The sequence below is a fragment of the Saccoglossus kowalevskii genome, chromosome 7 (assembly GCF_978046115.1).
Source record: "Saccoglossus kowalevskii chromosome 7, keSacKowa6.1, whole genome shotgun sequence".
Lineage (NCBI taxonomy): Eukaryota > Metazoa > Hemichordata > Enteropneusta > Harrimaniidae > Saccoglossus > Saccoglossus kowalevskii.
This window is the reverse complement of record NC_140647.1, coordinates 35,106,298-35,118,703: the sequence shown is the minus strand read 5'-3', so window position 1 is coordinate 35,118,703 and position 12,406 is coordinate 35,106,298. Positions and strand designations below refer to the sequence as shown.

Genomic DNA, 12,406 nt, shown 5'->3' with positions numbered 1-12,406 from the left:
ACTTGGTAGAAAACTGCCCAGTAAGGAGATTTTAGCAATTTTATGCACAGGCTTAGTGTAGATATCAAATTGTATGTGAAACTCTCAAACAAAATTTATTTCATTTTAAATTCAGTGAATATGCATGGTAGTTCTGAATTTATCTGATGATTGGACACTAGATATAAATTAGTATTCATTATTCTATTTGGACTTTTAGGTTGCTGAATACAAGGAGCCTGTATTTGAAGCTGGTGACATGCAACAAGGAAAATATTCTCCTAAGTCTGAAGTGTGGGAGAAGCAGTATGATCCATTACACAGTATTCTGAGAGCTGTTCATAAAAGAGACATACAGAGTGCTATGGATAGATATACTGCATAGTAAGTTAAGGTGCCCTGTATATACAGTGATATATACTGCATAGTAAGTTAAGGTGCCCTGTATATAGTGATTTATTTTGCATAGCAAGTTAAGGTGCCCTGTATACAGTGATATATACTGCATAGTAAGTTAAGGTGCCCTGTATATACAGTGATATATACTGCATAGTAAGTTAAGGTGCTCTGTATATACAGTGATATATACTGCATAGTAAGTTAAGGTGCCCTGTATATACAGTGATATATACTGCATAGTAAGTTAAGGTGCCCTGTATATACAGTGATAAAAACTGCATAGTAAGTCAAGGTGCCCTGTATATAGTGACATATTTTGCATAGTAAATTAAGGTGCCCTGTATATACAGTTATATATTCTGCATAGTAAGTTAAGGTGCTCTGTATATAGTGACATATTTTGCATAGTAAGTTAAGGTGCCCTGTATATACAGTGATATATACTGCATAGTAAGTTAAGGTGCCCTGTATATACAGTGATAACAACTGCATAGTAAGTTAAGGTGCCCTGTATATACAGTTATTTATACTGCATAGTAAGTTAAGGTGCTCTGTATATACAGTCATATATACAGCACAGTAAGTTAAGGTGCCCTGTATATACAGTTATATATTCTGCATAGTAAGTTAAGGAGCCCTGTATATACAGTTATATATTCTGCATAGTAAGTTAAGGTTTCCTGTATATACAGTACTATAAATATACTTCCCAGATAGTTACGGTGTCCTGTGTATATGCAGTGATACAAATGCTAGGTTTACTGTATAGTAAGTTAAAGTGTCCTTTATATATGAATAGCTATACTTGCCCACCTAACTCTCCTCTGACATGGTAAATCTTGCACATATGGATCTTTTACTCCTGCAGCAAATCTCAGTATTTGCTCTACCAATTGACAAATTTGTCAGAGGATTACCAGTTTTGACTTCTTATGATGTTTAGCTCCGCTGTCGACGAAGTCAACACGGCGGAGCTGTTTATATTACTGATTGTCCGTCATCCGTCATCGTTGTCGTCGGCGTCAATTTTACAATTTTAACTTCTTCTTCGAAACCGCAAGTCAGAATGTTTTGAAGTTTGATATGCGAGTACCTTGGATGGTTCTCTCTCAGATTTGTTCGTTTCATGTCAAAATGTCAAATTTTGTTTTTTGCTGAATATTTTTTTGAATTTTGGTCAAAATTGATATTTTTAACTTCTTCTTTGAAACCCTAATTCTGAATGCTTTCTAATTTGGTATATATGTACCTTGGGTAGACCTCTCTTAGGTTTGTTCATTTTGTGATGATATCTTTAATTCTCTAATTTTGGTGAATATTTTTTGTAATTTTTGGTAAAAAGTGATATTTTTGACTTCTTGTTGAAAACAGCAAGTCCAATTGTTTTGATATTATATATATAGGTACTACATGTAGACCTTTCTCAGATTTGTTCATTTTGTAATGATATCTTTAATTCTATAATTCTGGTGAATATTTTTGTAATTTTTGGTAAAATTTTCGACTTCTCGTTAAAAACCACAAGTCTGATTGCTAATAGGTACTACATGTAGACCTTTCTCAGATTTGTTCATTTCGTGATGATATCTTCAATTATCTAACTTTGATGAATATTTTTGGTGAAAAGTGATATTTTTGAATTCTTGTTGAAAACCGCAAGTCCAATTGCTTTGATACTATACATATCATTAATTTTCTAATGATGTCTTGAGTTCTTCAATTGAAATGTTGCGGAGCTATCTCAGCCGATATGCTGCTTGTTGAGATGACACTTAAAGAGGGTTGTGAAATGCAATCACTTATTCTACCTGCAAAAATCACTGATCATATCATATCTTCTACTTTACAGTGTTAAGAATACTGGTAAGTTTAGTGGATCTCTATGGCCGCCTTTCCAGCCTCTTAGGATGATACATGGATCGTTTAACGGTTTAAGACGGTTGTTGCATTCTAGGACATTGCATGGAATGATCTTTGTCTTATTATACAAGGTAAACTATTCTACAACAATTCCAATGTTCCAATTTATTCTCTTCTAATAATACCTGGTATCTAGGAAGATGGTAATTGTTGCACTATGTTAAAAATACATCTTTTATATATAATATCCATGTTATTATAAATAGTTATTAAACTAAGATTTTAACCCATGCAATTGAGTGGTGTTTTGTGAAGAAAACTACCCTCAGATCATTCCACCTAGACTCAGATAAGATAGCCATGAGCTTAAGAATTGCACTTATACGTCCACCAATGAAAGACAAATTTATCATGTCAGGTTTGTGAAAGATCATTCAATGATATATGTATAGTTCAGCTTCATGTTTTGTTAATTTCTCTCACAGGCATTACATGATAAAAATGTGACTGAACCGATTATGTACTTGAGTTTATTACTACTAGACATGGCTGTGGATTGCCCGTCATATGCAGCATCAAAGGTATTTTGAGAATTCATGCATAAAAACTGATAATCTTTGAACATGATTTAATTTTACCTGAAGAAATGTCAGATATAAATATTGTCATTATCTTACAGAAGAGAGAAGTTTCAGATTGTGTACTTGATAAGAATTTCAAGTTTTGGTTTCCAATGGATTTTATTTTGGCCAATCTCAAACACACTATCAAAGAAGTACGAGTTCCGAAAATGAACACTGTGTCAAGAACTACTGCTGTGAGTATTAGCTGTATTGTTTTTATAGAGTGATTATTGCCAGCTATGACTTCACTATATTATACAGTTATTGTAGTATTGTTTTACAAGTATGAAAATGTAAAATATAATACCGGTTGATGGGGGAAATCTTGTATAGATTTATAAGGGGTGAGTTGAAAGGCTGTCTTTGCTTGTCAACCACCTACCATAAAATCTGTCTTAGAAGCCGCATCTCTAATAGAAGTCGCACCGGTAACCCATCCTTTTCGAACAATTAAGAACCAAAAAATCATAATTTCTCATATTTGTAGATGCTCTAATATAAGCCACATCTTCTCTATTGTATTGTACCATTTTAATAGAAACCACTGCTTCTAATACAGATTTTACAGTACTACCCCAGTACCCCTTTTTATGAAAATATATGATTTTTTTTACCATTGTTAAATGAAAATTCCAAATTCTAAGTGTATTGGATTCAAGTTGAATTAACATTGCACTTCTTCTGCATAGCTGGAAAAATTCTCTACTTGGATTGATACAAAGCAGTAGACAGTAATCATTGTATGTCTAATAATTTACAGTTTTTTACCTTTCCAATATCATCAAAGATGGAAGGGAAAAGTATATTAAGGGAAAAATGTCTGTTGTCGTTGTCATCATCGATGTCGTTGATAATTGTTAATGTGTGCACAATAACTTTACTAATTCTATTCCAAACTTTATCAAACTTGGTCACTTGGTGTCCTGTGTGAAAATATCATACAAAAATTGAGAAAGTAGTAGTCAAAATCTGATAAAAAATTGTGTGTGTTTCAAATCCCATTGGAATACTAGTCTGGGTTTCACAAGGTTTGTTGCACAGTCTAATACACATTTGCAAACATACCAATAAAATACATATATTCACTGAACAGATAACAAAATGTCAGATAATTGATATAAGCACCCTTTGGGTGTCAAAATTATGGATGAAGATTTGGAGCTGATAGACAATTATGTCTTTTTAGGTCAAAGTTATCAAAACAAAAATAATGCCCACTCTACTTATCGCATAAGCTTTGGTCTCACTTTAACGTCAGCTTTGCTTCAGCATCACTTCAGCATCACTTCAGCATCATTATTGTCGCAACATTAAAAAGTTTATTGGTTTGCTTCATTGTAGCCTCATTATAGCGACAATGTGGCATCAGCATCGCTTCATCAAACAAAGAAGTAATTTACATATGTAAACAACACTGAGAAATATTGTAGTTAGCTGTATATGTATTCATACAGATAATTTTTGCTGTCTTACACACAAGCTGTATTCATCTAAAAGCTCTGTTCAAGTTAAACCATGCATGACCCCATCTGATTGTGTTCGGCGACGAATTGTTTCCTTGACAGCTATTGGAATCAAGCAGATAGACATCTGGAAGAGATTGGAAATGGAAGATTGAGTGTTGGTTTCTTAAAAATTTCATCGGCAAGTTTTAGGGAGTTGTAGAGAAACAGGATGAATCAAAGTTTACAGAAACATTCAGACAAAAACCAAACTCGGAGTGGAGAACTAAAGGTGTCAATGTCCACCGTCAAAAAAGTATGTTGAAAATTAAGATGGCGAAAAACTCGGTACTGCTAAATGATCAGACAGATGAACAAACCTAAACACATGGCATGGACCATAAAAATGAACTTTTCAAAAACATGATTTTCTTGACGAAAGTAATGTCCAGATTCAAAATAGCACTAATTCACAAATGACGACGGATGGTCAATAATATATGCACCCAGTTGTGAAACACTCGTATAGTGTACGTACTTGTATTCTCTACTTTTATTTGATTGTTACGTAAATTCATTATCAACATATTTATCTGAAAAATACAGCCAAGTTGTAGTAGATGCCGCTAAATACAGATCGTTTGCGAATCACATGTATACTCGATCCTGACACTTTAAATTCAAAGCGCGCAATTTTTAACTTTTTGACTATCTTTGTAAAAAATATATAAAATTATATATATATTTATCCCAGGTTGAAAATCAAATGTCAATTTATTTCAAAATTACTTTATTTTGACTCGCATTCTTTGAACTAAGTCAAAAATAGTGTCTGCATAAAACCAAAAACGGCGCTGCAAACTGTAGGTACCATCATAAATTCAATCCTTCAGGTTTTGAGGACCCAATAGTTTATCAGCTTGTAATAGAGATATATCCAGCATAGATATATCTCTCAAGGACACATCTCCTGTTGACTGTAACAATTCATCTCTGAAGGCGATTAGTTTTCTGTCAAGGTAGTCTTCCATATCAGTCTTCAATCTTTGGTACACCTGTTCATGTGTCATCAGTGGTGTTGTCGATGGTTGAGTTGGCTGTGCTATCGCTAGTAATGGTTGATAGTGCTGAGTTTGTGATGGTTGAGTTGTCAATGGTCGAGTTGGTTGTGCTGTCGATGGTAATGGTTGATGGTGCTGAGTTTGTGAGGTTGTGCTGTCGATGGTAGAGTTGGTTGTGCTGTCGATGGTAATGGTTGATGGTGCTGAGTTTGTGATGGTTGAGTTGTCGATGGTTGAGTTGGTTGTGCTGTCGATAGTAATGGTTGATGGTGCTGAGTTTGTGATGGTTGAGTTGTCGATGGTTGAGTTGGTTGTGCTGTCGTTGGTAAAGGTTGATGGTGCTGAGTTTGTGATGGTTGAATTGTTGATTGTTGAGTTTGTTGTGCTGTCGATAGTAAAAGTTAATGGTGCTGAGTTTGTGATGGTTGAGTTGTCGATGGTTGAGTTGGTTCTGCTGTCGATAGTAAAAGTTAATGGTGCTGAGTTTGTGATGGTCGAGTTGGTTGTGCTGTCGATGGTGATGGTTGATTTGGTGAGGGTTCTTGGTAATTCAACAGGGCACCTGTTTTTCCTGCCAGCAATGATATGATCCGTCTCCATAACCAGGAAATGTATATATATATATATGCCGGTTCAACAGGCTTGCCATAGCAATAAAATTGTGTTTCTGTAAAAAGAAAAAAAGAAAAACAATTTAATAATCTGTTTCTCACCAATACTACTTTCAATGAAAAATCTTGAGAGCAGACTTTTATACAGAAAGTAATATTAAATGTGCACACATGAATCATTAGGTGGGTGCAAATAAAAATAGTTTCATTGTTTTAGATGTGTATAAAATATTTTGATAAACACATTTTTCTAATTACAGCATTAATAGGGGCTGACCATTAAAAACTCTGGGAGGAAAAATGGTAGACACTGCCATCAATATTTTGCCTATGATGACATGTTGTGAACATTTGTTTGTTATCAATTGTATGTATATTTCTCTTCCATTTCTCCAGGAGGATTTTCTTTTTTTGAATCAATCCACAGAGTTTATAATCAACCCCATAACACAAGTACGGTATATTCATTTGTAAAATTGATAACACACCTGTGGATTTTTCTGTTTTTTTAGCCTTTTTCTTCTTTTTCTTCACTGTTGTTTGCTTCGGTGTAGATGCTGTAGGTCTGACTAATGTCTCCGCTAGGTCTGGCCACCTCCTCTGTAGGTCTGGCCACCTCCTCTGTAGGTCTGGCCACCTCCTCTGTAGGTCTGGCCACCTCCTCTGTAGGTCTGGCCACCTCCCCTGTAGGTCTGGCCACCTCCCCTGTAGGTCTGGCCACCTCCCCTGTAGGTCTAGCCACCTCCCCTGTAGGTCTGGCCACCTCCCCTGTAGGTCTGGCCACCTCCCCTGTAGGTCTGGCCACCTCCCCTGTAGGTCTGGCCACCTCCTCTGTAGGTATAGCCACCTCCTCTGTAGGTCTAGCCACCTCCCCTGTAGGTCTGGCCACCTCCCCTGTAGGTCTGGCCACCTCCCCTGTAGGTCTGGTCACCTCCTCTGTAGGTCTGGCCACCTCCTCTGTAGGTCTGGCCACCTCCTCTGTAGGTCTGGCCACCTCCTCTGTAGGTCTGGCCACCTCCCCTGTAGGTCTGGCCACCTCCCCTGTAGGTCTGGCCACCTCCCCTGTAGGTCTGGCCACCTCCCCTGTAGGTCTGGCCACCTCCCCTGTAGGTCTGGCCACCTCCCCTGTAGGTCTGGCCACCTCCCCTGTAGGTCTGGCCACCTCCCCTGTAGGTCTGGCCACCTCCCCTGTAGGTCTGGCCACCTCCCCTGTAGGTCTGGCCACCTCCCCTGTAGGTCTGGCCACCTCCCCTGTAGGTCTGGCCACCTCCTCTGTAGGTCTGGCCACCTCCTCTGTAGGTCTGGCCACCTCCTCTGTAGGTCTAGCCTCCTCTGCCTGCAGCAAATCTTGCACAATACTTTCTTCTTGACCTTTCAGTTTACACTGTCTTCGATTTATTATCCCAGTGAATCAAAACCTCTTCTGTTACTTTTATTACACCTGTAACTTTAGACAATTTACAAACTAGCATCTTATCATCCACAAGAAACCTAAGAAGGATGAACTTAGATTCTGGAACAGACACAAAAAATAGTCAGATACAAAGAACAGCATTTACCTGAATCTAATTACAAGTGCAACTCCCACCGAACTGAAAACTAATTTAAAACAGGTACACGCAAAGCAAATACAAAAATTCACCCTGTTGAGCTTGATTGGTCATGTGACTGAAAATCGACAATCTATTTCGAAATCTGGCAACTTTCGTTTTGGCATCTAGTCAAAACAAAACTTCGTCATGGACATTGCGATGCTGAAACTGGTTATAAATAAATATGAGGGGGGGGGGCTATTTGAGTGAAAGTGAAATATAAACAGTATTTGAACAGTATAAACCATAAACAAATATTTATGCCATGACTGACACTGGTTGAATTCACACAAATCATATATGCCCTTTCTCGTATTCTCTACGACTGACACACCATGGCTTGAGGAAACGACTTCTTCTGAACTCAAAATAGCGTGACGAAAATGGATAACTCAACGTACATTGTATGTGTACTGAATCGTACCGGGACGGACTCTGTCTTTTATTCAGACACTGCTATGACTAGTTTGTGGACTATTTCATAGCTATTGGTGGGACATTTAACACCCAGCAAAAACAGTCTGAAGGTTTTAATGAAACTGTTGAGACGTGAAAACTCTTACAGTCAATATGACACTTGTCACCTTGCCGATTGTAATGTACTTCACCAAGATTTTGGTGCCCAATACTCAACAACACAAAAATAATTAAACAAGATATTTTTTTAAACTGTATCTTACTCTTTATTTTATATTCCCCTTACTGCCTTGAACTTCAAATCGATTACATATCACTCTTCTGTATATGTGTTTTTCTCTACTGCCTTTCTGTGTGAAAATAATGAGGTCATACTGATGTCACAATACTTTGAAGCTGATGCCAGGAGACTGCAAAGCTGAGGCCACGATGATGCAACAAAATAAGTGAGGCAAAAACGGCTTCAATTTCAATGACGCGAAGCTGAGGTGATGTGATGTGATGCGATGCGTAGACGACAATGATGCCACAAATGCCAATGCTTACGTAATAACTGTACTGTATCTGTTCAAATTTACTTCTATGCTCACAATTTTTGAGCATGTGATGTTATTTTGATGTGTTGCACAGTTGAATAGTTGAATGCTGGTTGACATGATACATGTACATTTGTGATTCAAGACTGAATTCATGGAAACTATACCTCCTCTGCAAATTTCTTTGCTATACCTAAATTAATACATTTATTTTCTTCAATATAAGCCATAAATTATACCCTCTTGCATGCAGATATCTGCCCCTAATGTGTGCCTGAATTATACCCCCTCACATAGAAATATGCTAATTTTATGTCCTTAATATGTGATGTGAGTAATACCTGCTTCAAAGACTATAAATAATAATTCCCTTGAAAAAAGTTATTTTTGACTGCTTTCCCACTGCTGTTCAATCCTAAAACTTGTTTGTATTCAAAATTAATTATGACATTGCATATTCATATTGAAACGAACTATGATAAGGGAAATAATATTCTATAACAAATGGCAAAGTCACCATAGTTAAACTATGTTTTTGACTGTTCACTCTCAATTTTCAGGCAAATGCCACAGCTAATGCAGACCTGTTACTTGAATCTATGTTAAATGATGAAGTGTTTGTATTGGTGTCATCTGCTGGTCTTTTATCGGCAGGACCTGGTTTTGTTACTGATGCTGTATCCAGTGAGATAACAGCGATGCAAGACAACGTAGATAGCGATAGCAGCGATGGTGAAAGTATGGATACAAGTGAAGCAGAGACAGCTAGTACAAGCACAGCATCATTAACCCAGGTAACGTCACCGGGACAGACTCTTAATACCGCGGGGCATACACCAGCTCCTACTCCATCATCATTAGCCTCTATACTGTCATCTGGACAGACACAAGCAGCATCATTACAAGCAGGTAGTAGTGGCCCTAGCATGATTCCTAAGACATCTAGTAGTACAGCTAGAAGTAGAACAGCAGTGCCTTCCACTGAGACGATACAAGTCAATGAAAGCTTATTAAGTCTGTTAGTGAAGCTACACTCTAAATTGTCTGGGAAAGAGAACTCTTATAAACCCCCAACAAAAGACAGTAAAGTTGATTCAAGTTTACATGCTGGTGATGGACCGTATTACATTAAGCGATTTCTAGATAAAGTGACGAGATTAAGCAATGATTGCAAGAAAATATTGGAGAATATTTGTCATGTGCAATTGGAGCAAGGTGATACGGAATGTACTGAAAAAGATTCAGTCGCTGAAAGGTAAGTTTAATTGCTACCTTATTTATTACGTTGTATTTTAAAGTCTTTTAACGTCTACACAAATGCATGTATGTAGTAAACTCGGTTATGATGCAAAATCAGTAGTTTTAGTTTTCACATGTTATTTGAGCTTGACGTATTTATTTTTCGTCTGGGTAGCCCTAATTCCCTACATGCAACCCTGTTTTAAATCCTGCTTTGAAACCTAACACAACTATATGTGTTAATCTAGGAAGTCTAAAATGTGCTAAGTCGCGCCTCGTTAAGTCGCGATTCGGCTAAGTCGCAGGTACTTGGATGGCTCCCAAAATTTCTATTGTGTTTTGACAGCAGTTTTGAAGTACAAAGACTAATGTTTCGTGGTATAGTTTTTTTAACTAACCGTTAAAGAGACAACTTAACACCTACTGTCTGTCAATTGCTGAGATTCAATGGGTGACGGCGGCCTTACTCAGCGTGTCAACAGGGGTGTCGAGTAGTGACCGTACATGCTTCTCGGCCGGTCCCATTTTGGTATACCTCTATAAAACTCGCTACAATGAGTTGAATTCATTATCTGATATCTATTTCTCAACTGAGCAGCATGCAAAGCAAAAGCTATCCAGTCTGTTCGTATGCCATAAACTCACAGCGATCGACCGTGTCAAGAAGAGGTGAAACCAAGTTAAGGGTTGCACGTGATCTAGCAGTGGGTGAGCCCACTATTTGTGGGTGGGTAAAAATGAAGAGTACATTTGTTTTCAAAGTTGACCAAGAGGCGGGACTGAACAGAAAAACAATGATGACATCGATGAAGCTGTTTACGTTTCTTCAGGAACGGTCTGTCAGAACTCCACTCTCAGGTCCCATCACCCAATGCAAAGCACGCAACTCGGATACGAATACTTTGAATTTGAGGCCAGGGTGGTTCTTGCGATGGCAAAGAAGACACGCTAAACACGCAGTCTCAATCCAAGGCAAAGCTCGATCTGCGAACATGGACGCTGTCCGAACTTTTCCCAAAAAACTGAGAGAAATTATCTATGAAGATGGTTATTTTGACGAACTAGTTTATAATTGCGATGAAACTAGTTCATTTTGGAAGCTGTTACCGTCAAAATCGCAAGCAACAGCAAACGACCAACATACTATGGGACACAAACAAAATAAACAACGCATCACTGCAGTGTTTACAGCAAACATAGTCATGATTTTATTCGAATACTGCCTGACACATATGATGATACATCAATTAACTAAACCGAGGGTTTATATGTGCTTTTTATATGTTTTTCAATGCACAGCCTCACTCTTTCACAAGGTCCCTCGATAAGTCGCGGCCCTCGATAAGTCGCGATTTTGCTTGGATCCCAACACCCGCGACTTAGCGAGGGGCCACTGTAGTTCATTTGTCAAATGCTATAAATGAAATGTATCCAATAATTCAACTTTAATTACAAAAGGGTTAATGGAGCCTAAATAAATATTCCATGCATACAACATTTCCACTAATAATATCTCAAGTACATCTCGTATCATTTCATATAAAATGGTGCTCACCTATCCTGAAACGGTTGACTGTTTCCGGATTTCCGACTCTCGCCGAAAGTGAGCCACCAAATGCCAAAGTGTGAGAGGAAGTCATACCCCTGAGCCGAAATAACACTGGTCATTCAGTATACTTTTAAACGATATACATTTTTCAGTCGGCGTTTTTTTCTTTTTTTGTCTATTTTCTTTTTTTTGAGAGAGAGAGATGTTGTGTTGTGTTGTGGGCAGTTTCAGTGAAACATATAGTCATAGTGTAAGTATTCACACGTTTCTAATCGATCCGAAGGTGCGACATCAGTGGACGAAAGCCACTTAACCTCAGATTCATTTTTTGAAAAAACTGTCCTCGTCCATGAAAAAAACAACTAGGTTTAAAGAGAAACGTCGACAACATAAACCTGGCGCAACACTTTTGAAAGAAATAGATTCCGGACCATGATCACCGAGGCGGATTTCAGAAGAGAGAGAGACGTCCGGCAAGTGTTTCAAATGAGTTGACTTTTTTGCGATCCTGATTATCGTTTCATAGAGACCATTTAGTCCCTGTTAAGTAAAAGGTAGCAATAATTTTGACAGTGACACGTAAATGAAGCGTCGGACAAACAGGACATTACACAGCCCTTACACACTGCTAATTGTTTTCATTTTCCAAGGCTAAAAGTTTCTGAATTGTTTGGTGGTTTGTGTTGAATGTCGAATTCACACCTCTGTTCTTGTTTTACCTCCATGCTTGCAGCTTGATCTGCGTAATAATTTCTGAAATAAGAATCGATCTCGATTATTTTTGTTATCCAATTAAACGCCGCTTTTAACGCACTTGCCCTCCTCGTGACCTATTTCAACAAAATTTCAATTTATTTCCACGCGGCTGTCATTTATTTAGTAACTGTGATTTGTCGTTTTTTAAATTATTTTACAGTGATCACTATGGTCTAATGTTTAGAATGTCAAAATATGTTCTCTTTAATTTTAATTTTGAAAGTTTTACTCAGACGATCGATGAAATAAAACAGTGTAGTGACATGCCAAGTAACCTGCTAAATAACGAGATAATTCCGACGTCAAATTCTATTTTGTCCAGCGACAGTGTACAAACGTGCG

General features: G+C 37.7%; 1 protein-coding gene across 1 annotated transcript in view; it reads left to right on the top strand.

The window, feature by feature from the left end:
- LOC100375891 (E3 ubiquitin-protein ligase ubr3-like) overlaps positions 1-12,406 on the top strand; it is a 44,014-nt gene that overhangs the window by 16,393 nt on the left and 15,215 nt on the right. Inside the window, exons 14-18 of the mRNA XM_085501510.1 lie at positions 200-363; positions 2,228-2,369; positions 2,724-2,819; positions 2,918-3,055; positions 9,081-9,775. Of these exons, the coding sequence (XP_085357636.1) occupies positions 200-363; positions 2,228-2,369; positions 2,724-2,819; positions 2,918-3,055; positions 9,081-9,775 (1,235 nt within the window). The remainder of the gene's footprint in view (positions 1-199; positions 364-2,227; positions 2,370-2,723; positions 2,820-2,917; positions 3,056-9,080; positions 9,776-12,406) is intronic.